We start from the raw sequence: 19,816 nt of genomic DNA on the forward strand, positions 1-19,816 counted from the left end.
ATAATCATATACATTGTATATTGACAAAATAAAAATTTTAAAAAAAAAAAAGAAATAAGGCAGGTACAGAAAGAGATACCACTTGTTCTCACTCATAAGTGGGAGTGAAAAAAAAGCAAATATATAAAGAAAGAAAGAAAGAGAAAAACAACAATCACAATAATATGTTGAACTTTCAAAAGCAGAGAACAGAACTGAGGCCACAGAGGGAGGAATGGGGGAGGGCGAGGGGGTGTTTGTGAGAAACTAATAAGGGGCCACAAAAATAATTGCATTGTATAATGTTGAATGTACTAATTATCCTGATTTGAGCATGACATTTTGCACACAGGTATTGGATATTCAATACTATACCCCAAAGATATGTACAATCAATTATGTTTCAAAAAAAGTTTTTTTGATTGAATATTGAACCATTTCCTGAACTAGGAAAGACTAGAAGAAAAGCAGACCTGTGCAGGGAACCATGACCCCCACTACATCCCCTCACCAGGACCGCTGCCAGGCATCTCCTGGAGTGAGATAGGTGTCAACAGCAGAAGCCGTGTTCAGGAAAGGAAAATGACACCCTTCTAGGACTGTCATCAGTGGTCAGTGCCTTTTCAGAACCTCACCAGCAATAACCATTTTTAGACCATTCATTACCAGTAGAACTGTGAGATCCTTATCTCCCTTCAGCACAAGAAGCTTGTTGAGTTTTATTTGGCAATAAAAATTGTTCACTATCATCTGTTCCATTTTATCAGAAAATGATTTAAAATCATTTCTCCATGAATACAGACCAAAAGAAACTAATAAATACTTTTAAATTCATGGATTTCTTAAATTCTATCTGTAGGACTACTTTAATCATCTACTCTTAAATTCTATCTGTAGGACTACTTTAATCATCTACAAGTTCTGCTATAAAGAAATTTTCCACCTTTATTTATTTATTTCCTACTTCACTATTTTGGATAGGTAAATCAGGATCTGCATTATAGACAACAGGCAGCATAAATTACAGGCATCCACAAGCATTGAAGAAAAATGTCTGTGAAAATAGGATGTTTTGCCTGGTTTTTCCTTTGAGAGCATTTCTGAACTTAAAGTCAGGTCCTGGCCTACTACAAGAACATTTTTAAAGACCTTATAATAGTTGGTATAAGGTGGTTGAAAAGTCAGGAAAAGGTGATACAATAAAGATAGATTTTATCTTTTAAAACTTTTCTCCATATCATAGGCCATTCCATGTCATAAATCAAATAAAAATAAATCATAGTGCAGAAACGTTTATTTCTTACTTCAAAGGGGAGCTCGGTTAATTCCAGATTTCCAGAACAATCCAGTCTCTCTAGATTTTCACAATCTCCCAGTTCTGGAGGAATGCTCTTCAGATGGTTGAAACTCACATTGAGTTCCTTCAGGTTCTTCAAACAACCTGTCATCAAAAAGAGGTAAAACATTTGTATAAATAATGATGGGGAAGGCACTAAACATAATTTTATATTTTTTAAGCACTATTTACTAAATATCTGTTCATCTTTTATACAAAATTATAGCTTTTTTCTTTTCTTACTCTTCAACTGTTTAATCCTTTGTGAAACTTTATGCAAGGTGAGTGCAGGGGATCTGTCCTCCATGCAGCTTGGGTCAGGCCTTTGAAATTACATGATGAATTAAGCAGCAGGCAATGGCTTTGAAGAGCGATGCAGCTCCTAGGAAGCACAGTGACCAGCTGTGGTGTGCGGGTGGGCTCTGATGAGATGTGAACCAGATACATGCACAAAACTCTACGTATGTGGTAAATGACTCAAACAAGTAGATTGTTTACAGGTTGCATAGAGATTGTTTACAGGTTGCATGGTAGATTGTTTACAGGTTGCATTTATCTTTGGTTTCAAATTTGCATTGATTTAATTATGACATATCATGCTTCCTAAAGAATATGCTATAAGTACCTTTCCCAGGCTGGATATGAACACACTAAGAATAACAGGCAATAATGGGATTGATTGGGAAATATTGTATTCCCAATTCCGATTCTTTTTTTTTTTTTTTTTTCTTTTTGTCTTTTTTCGTGACTGGCAACGGGATCGCAACCCTCGGTGTTGCGCCTGCACCTCGCTCAGCCAGTGAGCGGCCGGTCTGTATGTGGGATCCGAACCCTCGGCGGGAGCGCCGCCGCACTCCCAAGCAGCGCACTGTAGCAGTGCGCCACCGGGCCGGCCCACCGATTCTTGATTGAATAAATACATAACCAGTTCCAAACCAGAAACTAGTACAAGAACAAACGTATTTAATACTCCAAAAATCATGTCATGCATGTTCTAAGGCATTGAATACTTCACTATTCTTAAACTGATTTTAAATTAGAAAACCAAAATTACTGCTTACTTTTGCTGAATAGGTACTCAAAATGCAAATTTCTTGCCATTTTATCAATGAGAAAATAAAACATACAAAGACAGTATGTTAGAGGCAGGGCCATTTCTGATCGATTTGGTTGGTTCTCATAGTTTGTTAGAAGATAATATTAATGATGAGGAAATCAGTAGTCCCTCTAACTTACCCACCAGATATACACTGCAAGCCTTGTAGTCAGTTACTGTAGTCAAAGTAGCAGAGTAGATAAAGGGGATAATATAAAATAAGGAAAGACTGTTTCTCTTCTGCAGACTGGGGAGCACATGATCAGACTAACCATTTCCACAGCTTCAGCTTGTATAAGTCCGTGTATTGTAGAATCTTTCTTTAGTTTAAATAAGGAAAGTAGAAGTATGGCCGTTAGGTAGAACAGAACACATTACTGAAAAAAATCTGCCTTCGCAAAATTAATTGTCCTGATGAGAAAAAGAAAACCCTGTCTGGCAATCACTCCTCCGCTCCATCAGCTCTCAGTAGTTCTACAAGACAACACAGCAAGAGGTCAAACACCACCTCCTTTACAAAATGCAGCCACTCACCATCAAAAAGCTCAAAACCTTTTGTCCAATTCCACATTCCTCATTCTTGCTTGACTATCAGATCCCATAGCTGAATTTTTCTTCCATTTACCTCTAGTTTGTAAGAAGCTTTGCTGGCTCCTCCAGTTTCCTGAACATGTCCTGAATTAATACATTTTATTTTTATTTCTTTTCATTTTGCAGCACATACAGAATGACTCATTCTAGATGTTTAGAATACTTATGTCTGGAAAGAAAGATGTACTCAAAATGAGATAGGAGATACTCAGTCCCCCTGGGATCGGGTTTCAGGCCACTTCTCTGAGTTTCAGGCCACTCCCCAGGGCTCAAACTACTCCCCTAGGACTCAAGCCCCACCTCCAAGTCCTAAACTAAGGTGGCCTGTAGCACCTATTTTTGACACCAGCACTTAGAGATGGAGACTGCAGGGGGCAGACTTGTGTAATCTCAGTGACTGAGCATGCTCAGTAAAAAAGGAGTTCATTCTTTAAATGACCTTCCACCGGAGGTGCTAGAGAGCACCTAGAATATTCTAAGTGTATTTGGTGCATGTGATGGAATTTGACCAATGAACATGCTCCAAAGAGACCAACTGAGCATGTGCAAGACTAGGTTACAAACCTTGGAACCACCCCCTTATTTGACTATTTAGTAGATAGCATGAATATGTATAGATAGACAAACTATGCAAGTCAAATGCAGGAAGAAGGCAGGGCCGTTGGCTCACTCTCCTGGAGCAAGCCCGCACTTCACCGGAGGTGAGCATTTCTTACTTTTTGTATTGAACTTGCCTTTAGCAGGCTGTGCTCACTCTTGAGCCAGCCTGAACTTTGTCTGTGAAGTATGTACTTCTTACTGTTGTATTAAACTTGCAGCTGCTGCTCAGTCTCTGGAGCTAGGCTGCACTTTCCCTTTGAAGTCTGTATTTCTTATTCTCTGTATCAAACCTGTTTTCACTTTCTGCTGTGACTCTGCTCTTCAGTTATTTCCTGGGACAGAGTCAAGAACCTGGTAGAGGATGGGGTGGGTTGAGGCTGGCTATAGGCCTCCCCAGACCCTCTCCTCCAGTATCAAAAATACTGCAAGTTAATAACTCAAAGTATCCAAGAAGTAAGCACTGAAAAAAATCACTCACTAGAAGAAAATAATGGTTACAACATCACACAAATGATTCTAAAAACATCTCCCTTCCTTATGAATGACTTATGTAATGATGAAAAGTTTGATACTCATATGACACAGGAATCTCCAAACTGGGGATATGATCTATTTCTCGGCCACATGAGAAGAGGAGAATGATCTGTCTTTGCCTAAGTTATGAATGTATTTGGATGAATTATATTCAGTTGACTTAAAATAGACCCAAAATTTTAAGTTGGACAAAATATATATGTATGACTTAAATCCAGTTTAGAGAGTGTTTAAAGCTTCTGAAATTTCTTATCCCCTTCCCTCCCCAAAGGTTGACATACAAAAAAAAAAAAAAATTCTTCTGGAGAATTTTAGAGGTGGAAAATGTTTTAAAGATCATTCTGACTCTTTCTCCTACAAATGAGGATACTAAGGTCCAAAAAAGTTTTAAATTTGTCCAAGTTACTCAAAGTTGGACTAGAATCGAACAGTGTTTAATTCACTAGATTTAATTTTAAAATATTGGAAGAACAAGTTCAATCATGCCATAATCACCACCTGGCCATTCTCCTCATTAGGAAGAATGAGGAAGGTTTGGATATTCTGATATTGAAAAATAGCATTAACATAACGATGACAATGATAATAATAATGACTAGCAAATGTTAGGGGGTTACCTGTTCTTTTCCTTTTTGTCTTTTTTTCGTGACCGGCAACGGATCGCAACCCTCAGTGTCATGCCCGTACCGGACCGGGACCAGCAACGGGATCGCAACCCTCGGTGTTGCGCCCGCACCTCACTCAGCCAGTGATTGGCTGGTCTGTATGTGGGATCCGAACCCTCGGCCGGAGCGCCACCGCGCTCCCAAGCGGCGCACTGTAGCAGTGCACCACCGGGCCGGCCCATGGGGGTTACCTGTTCTAATGCTATCTTTGTATTATCAATTTAATCCTCACAACAAACCTGTGAAGTAGGTATTATTACTATTCCCATTTTACAGATGAGGAAACTGAAAACCAGCAAGTGACCTGCTCAAGAAGATGACCCAGGTGGCCTGACACTAGAGTCCACCTCCATCCAGGGAAATGTGCAAGGCACACCCTGGAGAACACAGTGTAAGCCCATTTGTATAAGTATATTTAATGTGCTTGTTTATATACATTCATAAATAGACATAGCTACAATTAGATCTACAGAAGTACTTGGGTACGTGTACAATTCTGACACCCAAGAAACTGTTAACAGTGCTTACTGAGAGGGACATGACTGTACGTCACATTCCTTCCTAGAATGTTCAGTGTTTTGCGCTGCACGTGAATGAGGTATGTGGGGATGATAGCATGTCTCCAAAATGACTTGAGTGTCTTCGGATAATGGTAACAACTACATGCCCAATACTTTGGTGCTTATAATCTTATCTAATCCTACTGCACGTGAATGAGGTACGTGGGGATGATAGCATGTCTCCAAAATGACTTGAGTGCCTTCGGATAATGGTAACAACTACATGCCCAATACTTTGGTGCTTATAATCTTATCTAATCCTCAAAACTAAATAAATCAAGTACATTATTGTCCCCACCTTACAGATGAGGAAGCTAAAGAGCAGAGAGATTAGGTACAGTGCCCCAAAGCACATGCTGGTCTCCCACAGATGCCCCTCACTCATCGCTCTCCGCTCCTGCCCCAGGTTCTCAAGGACAACATCCTCACTCCCAGTGGGTCTCAGCCCTGGCTGTCCGTAGAAATTATGCAAGGACTTTTTAAATTCTAATGCTTGGGGCCTGGGCCCAGAGATTCCAGTGGAATTGGTCTGCAGTGGGTCCTGGGCATTTAGATTTTTAAGGCTCTTCAGGGGATTTTAAGGTGTAGCCAAGGTGAGAACCATTGCCCAAATCAAACTGGCTCTCAAGAAAAGAATGGACATTAATTCAGCTTGCAATAATTTCAAGAAAGACATTTTAAGGACTAATAAAAACATAAGTGGAGCACCTGTGATGAGATTTCAGAGAGCTGTGAGCATGGTCTCATCTCCTGTGATGCCCTGACCCCCTCTTTGATGGCTCCATGCTGACCACCATGTGTGGCTGCTGACCACTGGATTTCCAAGCCTGGGTTGACAGGATGGCAAAGATCCCTGAGTCTAGTTCAATCACTGTGGCTTCTCAGATGTGTAAGGACAGAACCTTCTACCTAAAAAAGGTTTTTAAAAGTAATTCAGTCCTCAGAAACTCTATCCAGTTATTTATTTTTACTGTGATCCTACCCCAGAATGATTTGGAAATAGTGAAATCCGGCTTCTAGCCCAGGCTCTCCAGAAGTCCCTAAGTCTAACACCTGAATGATAATGGCTAAGTCAGCTAATGTCACTGGGAACTGGTCTCTCCAACCTGTAAAATGAAGGGGCGGGAGGTAAATGACCTCTAACATTGTCAAAAACGGTACTTTTCAGTCATAATAGTTCTAAGATCCTTTCTACCTTCCTGGAAACTGAGCAAGGAAACGGAAGTACTTATCCTTGTCGGTCTAGAATTTGATTTTACCCCACTTACAAGCAAATACATTTCCTGTTACTATTTCATGGATGCCGGCAGAGGATGTGAGACTCCTGGTCAGGACAGCAAATTTACATCAGTTCCCCACAACCAAGTCCACTAAGGTGACCCAGATGGCCCAGATAGTCACTGCCCACATAGTGCATCGCAGCTGAAGAACACTGAGCTCGGGAACCCGCCACTTCCACAGCAAGCACAAAGCACATCTGCTCTTTGTCTGGGGGAGACTTCACCTTATCCCTCAAGGTGAGCAGCTGCATAAACAACCCTGAGATCAGCCTGGGTAAAAGGGTAGTCAGGGCCCTGTGGTCGTGACACACTGGCAAGAAGTGTATGAATGCCAGAGGCCAAGCCAGCAGCCCTCCATCCCTCACTGTCTTGGCTTCTGGAAAATTTTCACATGAGCGTGCAACTCCACTGATCCTAGGGCTGAGAGTGAAGCTCTGCACAGCCCCCAGACCTCCACTCCTCACACCCCAAGAGAAAGAGCAGTAATAATCCCTTCAGTCTCCACTATAAGATGAGGTAACTGAACGACAATGACTGAGAACTTGATCAATCAAAAAGAAATAATAATATGCTAAACTAATCAATGGACTAATATTTAGGAATAATTTATTTTGTTTACAATAATTATATTACTGTATGTTTTTATTTCTCAAATTAAAAGGAAATAAACAAAAAGTTCCTAGACAAAGTATTGCTCACTTGTCAGATTTCTAGTTTCTAAGCAATTGACAAACGTCTGAATGTGCTGAGTTATGCAGGTGAAATCATGGCGTTGCCACCCAGAGGGGACGCTGTGAACAAGCAGCTCTGGGAACACTCAAAACGGCCCTGCCCAGTGACCTTCTGGGGCAGGTGGAGGGGTAAAAATAAGGTGTCTGAGCAGGGTCGCCTGCCCACCAGCTGCCTGCTTACCACAGACAAGAGGCCTGAAGACTCCTGCTAAGGAACGTACCAATTTCAGAGGGAAGACTCAAGATTTGGTTTTTTGGCAGATCCAGAATTCTCATGGCTTGAAAGAGCTGAATATATGTAGGAATGATTTGAATCAGGGTGTTGCTTATGTGCCACTCTTTCAGGTGGGTCTGCTCCTTCAGCGTCTCTGGGAGCTCCTGAAACAATAAATGACATCAGTCAGAACTAGTTCCTCAGTGTGCACAAAGCCATGTAAAAACAAGTGTTTATTTAAAAAACAAGTGAGAGGGCATACACGAGAGCATTAGGCTTTTAGAAATTTGCTGTACCAGATTTCCAGGTGTTTCTGTGAATCCGTAATGGAAAAGAGCACCAGAAAGACAGTCAGGGGGAGACCCGAGTTCCAGGCCAGGCCTGCCACCTCCCTGGGCTTTCACCTCTGAAGTGATGGTGAAGACCTCAGAGGTATGCAAGCCCTCCCAGCTCAAGAGTTCTGGGAATAAAATTGTAAAGGTGTTGAGAAGTGCTTAAAGACATCAGTTGAAGAAATCCAATTCACAAGTGTTTACTGAGCCCCACTGCAGGTGAAGTGAGCTCAGCACTGAAGGGGGCAAAGAGGGGGGTGGCATGCAGGTCCCCTGGCCTCATGAAGCTGACCACGGCGCATCATCAGCAAAGTGGCCGCAGCGCAGAGGGGAGGGTGGAGAACTCCACGGCGGGGGAAGCAATCAGAAATTCACCAGGACACTTTTGTATAGTGCTCGGTACTTGTAACATGCTTTGTGATGATTGCTATTGTGTGGGGGGTTAAGATTTAAACTTACAATAGTAATTACATTCTAGTACTGTTTCATACAACAGTCCCATAAGATAGGCAAAGTGGACATTATTAAGGCCCATTGAAAGAGGAAAACTGAAACCCACTTACAGTAAGGACCAGGTACACAGTTTGCAGGGCCTAATACAAAATAAAAATGCAAGCCCCTTGTTAAAAACTAGGAAGTTCAAGATGGTGACAGCAGAGTACTAAAGCAAGCACAGGCCCTGTGCGACCGCCTCTTCAGCTGACTGCCTCTCCAGCTGACCACCTAGTTACTACCTGCCCCGTCACTCAGCCCTGACCAACCATCTCAGCCTTGCTGATCTGAGTGGAAGCCACACCAGACTACATGGCTTGCTTCCTGGAGCAGTTCTCTCTCCACCCAGTCCCCAAGGCATCAGGAGCTCCACTGCCCCATCCACCCTCAGTGACCTCTTGCAGGGGCCAGGCATGCTGCCTGATGTGATCTTAGAGGCCAGAACTCCCTCACAGCTGTGGAGCACTTTAAGAGGTTGAAAATGCCTTAATAAAGCATTTCACTCCTTCATTGGAGGTAAGGCTGAAGCATAAGTCTCTCTGGGGAATGAAAACAGTAACCAAAGTTCACACTAATGCATGCCTGGAGCTACAGAGTAGATTCCAATCAGAACAGAGCACCAGCTTAGGGAACTGAGCATGGGGACAGAGGCTGCAAGTGATGAAGACATCCACGTAGTTCACAGCGGGGCACCTGAGCCTGCTGAGTCAGTACCAATTCCTATCCCCTCACCATACTAGGCACTCATTAAATGCTCTTTAAAATGCTATTCAAAAGGTAGTTTATGAGCCACAAGGGCTCTCTGCAGGTTCTCCAGTTGGACCAGTGATCCCCTCCAGGGAAAGTGTGTAGCCCAGGACCATGTTTGATGCTGGCACACAAGAATGATTTATCAATGCCACTTAACTAGAAATCCAGACATGCCCAATAGGCAGTATCTGTGTACCTACTCATCTCAGGGACGGGGTGCAGGAGGAAGAATATCTAAGGTTTTACAGTAACAATCTGGAGGATCATAAACCTCACAGAATATTCACTCATCTAATCATCACAACAGCCTTCAAAGTGGTCAGGGCAAGCATTTGCATCATTTTACTGATGAGGTTGATAAAACACAAAAGTAGAGTAAACTGCCTCAGGTCACACGGCTCATAAAGAACAGCCCCAGGACCATCCCAAATATTTAGTCTCCCCATCCAGTCCTTGCAGCTACAAAGCGGCAGTGTAAAACAGGATGAAGAGCAGGTCCTAGAGAGCCCTGTCCCACTGAAACCCTTGCCCGTGGCAGCCTCCCCTACATGCCGACTTATCCCACACACCCGGGTGCCGCTTCAACCAGAAAATGTCAGATCAAAGGCAGCCTCTGGAGATGCCTCCCCAAGCTAAGCAGCAAGTTGGGGAAGTGGGAACTGGGACGTCACCTGTAAACACCTGAGGAAAGAAAGAGGGGCATCACTGTGGTGGCCTCTAACTCTCAGGACAGGAAAATTGGATAAAGGGTCTGCTGAAATCCCCGTGCTGCTCCACAGCACTGTGACACTCAATAAGTCATTGCCCACTGATAGATGTTAGATAAACGAAAGGCTCAGACATTTAAATCAAGTGTGTGGGGGGGGTTGTTTTGTTTTGTTTTGTTTTTTTAAAGGCAGAGTCATTTTAAACGTCTGGGGGCGTTAGATAAACGAAAGGCTCAGACATTTAAATCAAGTGTGTGTGGGGGGGTTGTTTTGTTTTGTTTTGTTTTTTTAAAGGCAGAGTCATTTTAAACGTCTGGGGGGGAAACAGCAGAATTAAGCATCCTTAAAGACTGTGCCGTCCTGGGGAGGGCCACAGGGGTCCTTGCTGCTCGACCTCGGACTGCTCTTTCCAGGATTACACTGCGTTTCAGAGCAGATCATCAGCTCCTCCGGGAAACAGCAGAATTAAGCATCCTTAAAGACTGTGCCGTCCTGGGGAGGGCCACAGGGGTCCTTGCTGCTCGACCTCGGACTGCTCTTTCCAGGATTACACTGCGTTTCAGAGCAGATCATCAGCTCCTCCACGCCCACTGGAAAGCTCCACAAAGGCAAGAGCATTCCTTCAGCCAAGGCCAGTGCCTTGAGCTCAGGTTAGCAGCGGACATCAGCCACAGTGCTGCATTGACAACCACCTGCTGCAGATAAAGAAGCTCATCAGCTCACCTTCCAGTGTTCCCCCGAAAGTTCAAACACAAACGGACTGCTCCGTTTGTCTCTGTCCTTGGAAAGTGAAGTCTGCCTCGTGAGAGAGTTCCTTTCGATCTTTTCCAGAAGCCGCACACTGGTGTCTACGAAGCCATTCTTGCAGTACACGGCCTGGGGGATGCCTTTCCTTCTGCACTCAGCCACGAAGTTCCACTCGTCCTTTATCCTAAGATGGACAGCAGAGGCTACAGTTACCCTCCTGGCGAATGGCCGTCACCTGCCTAGAGAAGCGAGCCGGGCCACCCGAGCACAGGTTCAGTCCTTCCCATTACTGGACCTGATTTCCCAACTGCAGGCCACTTAAGCCCTCCCCTCCACTCTCCTCCTTGCCCTGGGGGACATAGAGGAAACTTTAAATCCTTTTGTGAATTGTTGGTAACTTTGACTAAAAAAATGGAGAGGGTGACTTAGATAGAATTTTCGTCTAAAATTGGTACCAAAACCACCTATGCATTTGATTAATCATAATTTCCTTTGAAATTATATTGTGCCAGTCTCAGTTTTTAAAAAACACAGGGCCACAGAAATTTGCTGATGTTTCAAGGGCATCTGAATAAAAATACAGAGGCAGCCCCAGTGTATAAAACACCTGACTTTAGAATGTCGTCCGTCTGCCACCTTGGGAAAGTTCCCTCCTGTAGATGAACCCGAGGTCCAATCAGACACTGGAGCTGCTTCAGGACTCTCAGCCTCCTCACCACCCTTCAGTACCTGCTTGTTGGTAATTTTCTGACCTATCATTTTATAGCTTTCCACATTTTCTCCCTTTCGATCAAACCTCCATCACCACCTACCCCAGTCTCACTCACGACCTCACTTCCTGAGTCACGGAGGAAAAAGAAAAAGAACCGAACTTCCACAAACTCCCAGCACCACATCCACAGCACCTACTTGCATCTGTTCCTGTAGACTCTGCCTTCCCTTCTGTTCCTCGGAAAGAACACCTCAAGATCCTACCAAGGGCCAGCCCCTCCCCATGTCTGCTGGACCCAGCCTCTCACTGATTCAAGGACATTGCTCCAGCAGTCCTCCCTCGTCAGTGCTCCCTCTAGTGGATCCCTCTCTGCCACGCACAGCATGCACCTGTGTCTCCCATCTTAAAGAGATCCCACCTCAACCTCATGGCTCCCATCAGTCTGTTTCTCTGCTCCGCTTTACAGCAAAACTCCACGAGAGAGCTGTCCTCGCTCCTATCTATGACTCTCCTCCCCTCCACTCTCTGTTAAGCCCACTTTGGTCACCCTCACCTTTTGAAGCTGTTCTCATCAAGGTCATCCAGGACCTCCACTTCACCAAATCCCATGGTCAAGGCCCAGTCCTCATCTCATCGGACCCTCTGCAGCTTTGGCACAGCCCATCCCTTCCCCTCCCTGCAGCTTGAGGACACCTCCCTCGGCTGGTTACCCGCCTACCTCTCCAGACACTGCGCAGCCTCCTCCGCACCCTCTCAACCACTGAATTTCCAAGTGCCCCAACACCTGCGCTTGCCTTGGGCCTCTCCTCTGTCTACATTCATTCTTTTGATGCCTTCCAGTCTCATGGCTTTAGATATATCTTTATGCTGACGATGCCCAAATTTATATCTCCTGCCAAGATTTCCTCATGGATCCAGCCTCCTATATCAAATTACCTCCCCAACTTCTCCACCTGGATGTCTACAACACTGTTCAAGTTGCCATGTTCCAACACAAACTCCTGATAGGCAGCCCCAAAACTTGCTTCTTCCCCCATCTCAGTAAAAAGGCCTCCAGTTGCTCTGGCCAGAAACCTCAGGGTCATCTTTGACTCCACGCTTTCTTTCATACCCTATATCAAATCCATCACCAAATGTGGTCAGTTCTACCAGAATCCAGCCACTCCTCATCACCTTCACGGCTTCTGTCCTGGTCCACACCACCATCGTCTACTTGCTGACACCAGCCTGCCTCCCTGTGGTCTAAACTCATCCGGCAGTTTGAGTAAGCTGTCACACTGATCGCATCACATGACACCTCTGCCCACACCTCTTTTGGCTTCTCATCTCACACACGTCGACCTAAAGGCCCTACAGATCTGTGCCCCTCCCCTGCCAGTATGACCTCACCTCCCTACCCACTCACTTGCTTTTCTGGCCCAGGCACTCTGGCCTCCTTGCTCTTCCTTGAACATCCAGGAATACTCCTGCCTCATGGTATTTGCATTTGCTGTTGTGTCTGCCTGGAACCCTGGTTCCCAGACTTCTGCAGAGTTGGATCCCCAGGTCAATGTGTAAATGTCACCTTCTTAATCAGACTTTTTGCTCTTAAGAAACCACTTTGGATATTGCTGGAGTTTCATGCTGCCATTAAGCTGGGGAAGCAGGAACATTCGAAAAACAATATTTTGTTGATGGCACTGGCTGGCACAGCTACAGAGGTCTTCAATCACAGCAGTCTGAGCTGAGAAAAGCACCCAGTGGTCACCGGGTTAGGGCTTCAATCTACATGTGAGGTCTATAAGTAATGTTTAAAAAAGTAATAAATTTTAAAATAGCAGAACATGAAGGAATATGAATTTAATACCAGAAGAAAATACTAAAAGAGCTAGAAGTGGGCTCTTCAGGGAAATGTTGCAGGGCTTGGAATTGTTGCTTTTCTGTATGATTTAAATATTTTTATAACTATATGATAAAAATAAAATTTAAATATCCACCTTAGATCTAGATCTGACTGTAGCAGTCAAGGATAGGTGCAGACCCCAGGTCTGAGACATGTTGCTTGAACTTATATTAGAGGTAATCTCTTCAATATTTAACAACCAACAGCACAGCCACTGCAAGTTCTTTGAGCACTTGTGCTGAGCACTTTTCAGATTAATGCCTCTAACTTTTCTTTCTTCATTTCTTAGACTGAACCTGAAGGTGGATCCTGGCGACGTAATGAAATGATATCAAGGGGTGGCTGGTTAGCTCAGTTGGTTTGAGCATGGTGTTATAAGACCAAGGTCAAGGGTTCAGATCCCTATACAGGCCAGCCACCAAAAAAAAAAAAAAAGAAAGAAAAGAAATGACTAAGCCCTACAGAATACATATTTCCTATATCACAAATTACAAATTGGTATAAATATTTTACATATCTTCGTACAGCCAACATAAAATGGAGGAAAAAAGGAAATCAGACATATCCCATTAAAAATAATTATATGTCAAATCTATTCTGTATTTCTTTTTTAAATGTTCTGTGTCTTATTCTCTCTGAAACCTAATGCTAGAAAAGTCAAGATGAAAATATAGTTATTTTTTACAATTGATTCTCTTCCTTGAGAGCAATTGAGGTAAGTAAAAGGTCATTGTCTTTGTGTTTTATCACCCATATAAGTGACTATAATATCTTCCCCTTGAATCAAAACAATGCCATTTGAATTCTATTAATAAAATTCCATAATGTGCAAATAAAATACCTTTTCCTTAGGAAATGAACCCTAGCCCAGATAGCAAATAGGCTCATTGGATAAGAAATCCCTCACTTAGAGCTTAACAACAGCTCTTCTATTTCTCCCTCTAAATGATCATGTTTCATTCAGAGAGATATTCTGTATTTTATCTCTACTTATAACTTTTAAATGTTGGTATATGAGGGCACTTCAAAACGTTCATGGCAAAATAGAATTAAAAGATAATACAAATTTTCCATGAACTTTTTGAAGACTCCTTGTATACGTCATGGAACAAATACAGCGTTACAAGATGAAACACCACGAAGTGAGGTAACAAAACAAATGGGAGGGTTTTACTTGTTTTAGTAAATTTAAGTTAACCAGATAATTGTCTTTAATGATGAGGCAGTCATCAGTTTTTCAGACAGTCCCCGACTTACAATGGTGATACTTAATATTTTTCAACTTTACGATGGGTTTATTGGGGTATTAAATGCATTTTCAACTTAACGATATTTTTTACTTTATTGGGATGTAACCCTGTCATAGGTAGAAGAGTATCTGTATTAATTTCTGCACAGAAAACAGATCCTGAGAAACTAAAAGTTAACCTTCAAAGAGCACTGATAATCACAGTATGAATTATATTTTAGAACTTCAAAAACACCTGTGAAGAAGGCAAATTTACTATCCTCATTTCTGAAGGTCCTGAGAAACTAAAAGCTTCTTTCTTAAACACCCACATTCTTCCTTACCTGCCCAGCCAATTTGGTGGCTGTTCTTCTTACCTTGAGCTGGAAAAGCCTAACAAATCCCCAAGAAGTTTTCCATCTTAGGTTAGGATGAGACACAGCACAAGCCCAATGGCACTGAGCCTAATTCAGGGTCATTCTCATATATGTGAGATGTGTGAAGCTGTTTAACACCACAATGAAAGACAGAGTTGAAGGAGCTGGTACCACTCCAAAGCAGGTGAGAGAACACAGCTTGCAGACCCTGATTTCTGCAGGGTCCCCGGAACCTCAGGAGGTTACCTCAGTGACAGACACTTTCCTAAAACCCCCAAGGCCTTGGGTCCGCATGCAGCTAAGCTTGTTCTACCCTAAAGTAATCCCAGATGCTAGGAGTGGTGAGGAAGTTGGAGCAGAGCTGAGAGCCACTTTGGACTCACAAGGCTCTGGGACCTTGTGTGATTCATGTTAGTGTAGATCACTCAGACCCATTGCCATGAAAGTTGCCCAGTTTAAGGGTTCTAATTCTTAAATTAAAAATTCACATCATATTGGATAATCTCAGATTAGGAGCAGGTGAAAAGATGTTCCAACTACCTGTGATCACAGCATTATGTAGGAGAAAGGGCTTGGCCAAATCCTCTACTTACCAGCTGTCTAAATTAGACAAGTTATATATGTCCCAACCTGCTTGTCTGCAAATTGGGAATGAAGATAACAAACTAGAACTGCTCTGATGCATGCAGCGACAGCTTAATCATCAAGTATGATCAGAATACGTATTCACTCAAGCCAAGAAGCTCATAAAAGTGGAGAGCCAGGAATATAGAAACATTCACACCTTACACATTTTGTTTTTAACTTAAAGCGTACAAATATATCACCATTTGCCAACTTGATGTAGGGTCAGGGACTTCCTTTGGAAGTAGGTCTGCCAATCAGAATCCCAGTGTGCCTTTTTTTGTATAAATGATACCCATAATGCACCATCTAAGAGTTCCAGTTTTGGTTTCTTCACAAAAAATAAAAATCACAGCTATATTCAAGGCCACCTCAATGTACAACCTTTCTGCTTGTCATACTTTTATCAGTCTGATATGGTGCTAATCCAATTTTATGTCATTCGTATTTCTCATAAAAGTAGTTTTTCCAAAGCACTCAACTTAGTTTTTGTACACATGATAACCTTCTTTTACTCACATTTCATGAATTTATATGATAGACAAATTACATCATTTCAATCCAAATAAACACAACACCAACACAATGAATCTTATCTAAAATTCAGCTCCAAGGGTGAGGGCTGAAGTGTATGTCAGAAAGTGGCCCAGCCTGCCCTGGGAGCCCTCATGGCTGACACAGGTGTGGAGAGCATCAGGCAGCCAGTGAGCTAGTTCAGTGAGGCCGGCTACGCGGTCTCCTACAGCATTGACTGCAGAGGGATTTAGCGTGTCACGCCTAGCATGGTGCATGGATTGTTTGTAGGTCCTTATAACTGAGTGTTCCTGTTTTACAGATCCCGTGTGACTGGGCAACAGTGTGAGGGCTCTGAAGTTCAATGAGGAAAATGTCACCAACAGTGAGAAATCCCAAAAGAAAATCCTCCTCCTCCACAACACAACTGTTACCTGTCCAAATCTCTATTCATTAAGCAAGCTACAAGACTTCGTACAGAAGACACGTACTTTTCCAATGCGCTTTTCTCCAGCCTTTCTTCTTCCTGCTTCTGCCGAGCTTTGTGCTTCTTGACACGAGTTTCCCACAAGGCTCTGATGACAGAAACGTCAAATACGACCACTTTATGTCCCATTTTGGGAGCATGAAATTACCTATTTAAAAAAATATATATATGTCAGCTTCATATACACCGAGAAGAAAACTGTTTTAACATGAACTATGAAATGAAATATGAACATGGGCCGGCCCGGTGGTGCACTGGAGAGTACGCCGCTTGGGAGCGTGGCGGTGCTCCCACCGAGGGTTCAGATCCCATGTGGAGACTGGTTCCCGCTCACCGGCTGAGCGCGGTGCGGGCGCAACACTGAGGGTTGCGATCCCGTTACTGGTCAGTAAAAAAAGACCAAAAGGAAAAAAAAAATGAAATATGAACATGGGCCGGCCCGGTGGCTCACTGGAGAGTACGCCGCTTGGGAGCGTGGCGGTGCTCCCACCGAGGGTTCAGATCCCATGTGGAGACTGGTTCCCGCTCACCGGCTGAGCGCGGTGCGGGCGCAACACTGAGGGTTGCGATCCCGTTACTGGTCAGTAAAAAAAGACAAAAAGGAAAAAAAAAATGAAATATGAACGAACCTCCCATCTTGAGTAATGATGATGTGCCTTCCCACTTCCAAGCTGGCAGTCTGCCAACGTTCCTAAAGTCTGACAGTGCTCTGTGTAAGTCAGTCACAGTTCCACACTCACCTTGGGCTCATCTTCTCTAGAACATCACCTTTGTCTCCCTACCCGTCAGCTGGACTCTGGGTTCCCAAAGCCCCCAGCCTATTCCTCAAGCCTCCTGGTTCCACGTTCTATTGAACTGACTCGTGTATGCGTCTCATCTTCCCAGTCAGTTATAACATACTCAAGGGCAAGTTGTATGAATTAATCACTGCCCACATGTAACCATATGTTCTCTCTCCCGCTCTCAAATAGAACAGTTCAGAAGTTCACACAGGCAATCTTATCATTACTTTTCTACTTAATTGAGAATGATCCAGTAAAGCCCCCTTTTATTTGATAGAAATTTCTTCTAAACTTAAGTGCTCTTTCCTTCCCTCAAGTACAGGACATGAGGAACATAACTATGTTTTCCTTCAGGAAGTCATCAGCTCAAGTCTTCGCCTCAGGGACGCCTTTTCCATCCTCCTCCTGCCCTCTCCTCTCAGTCAAGCCGACCCCATTCATTCCTCTGCTCCAGGGTAGTCTCTGCAACCGCCAGTCCCCCTCTCTCCCCCCCATCTTACCCACTCCCCGTTATCTGAGGTTACACACCAGCCGCAAAAGTAACAAACCAAACATCGCACTGAGTGAGCCCCACTGAGCATCCTCCCACCGAGGACTGACCACACAGTCTAGAGACATGTCCTCTGAGGTTTCCCTGTAGCATAAACCTTCACAAGCTGCGGGTCTCTGTTTAGTTGGTTTTCCCAGTGCAAGGTAAGTCACACTCAGGTACATCTTGCCCATCACATCTTAGTGGGACTTTAGAGAAGATTTAGTCCCTACTCTGTTTCACCAAATGAAACACGGCAGGCCCAGGAAAGTTTACGTCTCTATCCCTGGCACTTAGCATAGTACCTGGCACATAGTAGGCCCTCCATAAATATTTGCTGAATGGATAAGTGAGTGAATGAATGAATAGTAAATGAAAGATTTGCATCCAGATGGCTTCACTCTCAGGCCACTCAGTAAGACTTCTCTGTGGTTTCTTTTTTTCCCCACTTCATGTTTACCATTTAAGTTATTATTCACTCATTGCAAAATATGTATATATATCGGGACACAAAAATGTATTTCAATGTTCATTTCACTAAGTTATACTTATGTCCTTTATCAAAGTACAGTAACTTTCTAAATATTGTTTTGAATTTCCCCTACCTGCAGCATCAAAATCTGACTAAATCCATTTCCTAATTTGCACAAACACAGAGTGTCTGTTGGTAAATAGTAGGGCTGGTGAATATTTTTGTCTCCAATTTCAGACACTTCTAAATAGCAGTCAGCAGGGATACAAAACCAAATACTTAACCTATTTAACCTTCTGACTCAAGCGTGTCCTCTCTATAAAGGGCTTTCCAGTATGCGTTGGAGAACTGGCCAAGGCTGTGCAGTGAGCATTTGAAAACCACGATTGTATTCTGAAGAGCTGACAATGCTGACTCCACTTTATTCCCCTCTCTCCTTTAATTTCTGATGTCTGGGACTGTCTTTTGTCTCCCTCAAAAACTCTTTTACCTATAGGAGATTTTTTGACAGTGGTGGAAATGGTGCACAAGTCTTTGTGTGGACATTTGTTTTCAGCTCTCTTGGGTAAACACAGAGGAGTAGAACTCTGTGTTTAACATCTTCAGGAACCGCCAGACTGTTTTCCAAAGCAGCTGCATCATTTTACATTTCCACCAGCAGTGTATGAGGGTTCCAGTTTCTCCACATCCTCGTCCACACTTATTATCTGTCTTTTTTATTATAGCTGTCCTAGTGGGTGTGAAGTGGTATCTCATTGTTTTGGTTTGCATTTTCCTGATGGCTAATGATGTTGAACCTCTTTTCACATGCTTTTGGGGTATCCATATATCTTCTTTGGAGAAACGTCTGTTCAGATTCTTTGCCCATTTTTAATTGGGTTAATTTGTCTTTTTATTGTTGAGTTGTAAATAGTATTTTATACATTTTAGATATAACTCCCTTATCAGATATATCATTTGCAAAAATTTTCTCCCATTTTGTGAGTTATCTTTTCACTTTCTTGATTTTCCATTCCTTCACTTTTAACCTAAATATGTGGTTATATTTGAATGTGAGATTTTGTAAACAGAATATTGTTGGATCATTTACTTAACCCATTCTGACAGTCTCTGTCTTTTAACTGGTGTATGGTTAGGCCACTTGTATTTAATATAATTACTGATAGGTTGGGATTGAGGTCTGCCATTTTATTATTTGCTTTCTGTTTGATCCTTCTTTTGTTTTTCTTTTACACGTTTCAGCCTTCTTTTGTATTATCTGAACATTTTTTGGTATTCCATTTTATTTTCTCTAGTATTTTTTTGACTGTGTCTTTGTGTAGTTTTTTTCTCTCTTTTTTTTCTTTATGGTTGCTCTAGGACTTAAAAGATATATACTTACCTTTTCAAAGTCTACTTAGAAACAATATTTTACCACTTCAAGCAAGATGTAGAAAACTTACTACCATATAAATCCCCCTAGGCCCCCTTTATGTGGTTGCTGTGGTTGTCTCTTATTATATCAGTCAATGTTATATTTTCCCTGATATTTGCCATATCTATTGCTCTTCCTTTCTTCTTGTTCAAGTTTCCTTTTGGTATCATTTCCTTTCTGTC

General features: G+C 42.9%; 1 protein-coding gene across 1 annotated transcript; it reads right to left on the reverse strand.

Moving 5' to 3' along the window:
* Positions 1-1,270: 1,270 nt before the first annotated feature.
* On the reverse strand, positions 1,271-16,579 carry LOC103608237 (leucine-rich repeat-containing protein 2; the record flags this gene model as incomplete). The annotated part of the gene is made up of 4 exons (XM_008592689.1): positions 16,442-16,579; positions 10,591-10,798; positions 7,594-7,750; positions 1,271-1,420 (listed from the first exon to the last, which is right to left on the reverse strand). Coding segments are annotated over exons 1-4 (640 nt in total), but the record flags the coding sequence as incomplete, so codon positions are not given.
* Positions 16,580-19,816: the final 3,237 nt, after the last annotated feature.

The sequence above is a fragment of the Galeopterus variegatus genome, unplaced genomic scaffold (assembly GCF_000696425.1).
Source record: "Galeopterus variegatus unplaced genomic scaffold, G_variegatus-3.0.2 Scaffold8191, whole genome shotgun sequence".
Classification (NCBI taxonomy): domain Eukaryota; kingdom Metazoa; phylum Chordata; class Mammalia; order Dermoptera; family Cynocephalidae; genus Galeopterus; species Galeopterus variegatus.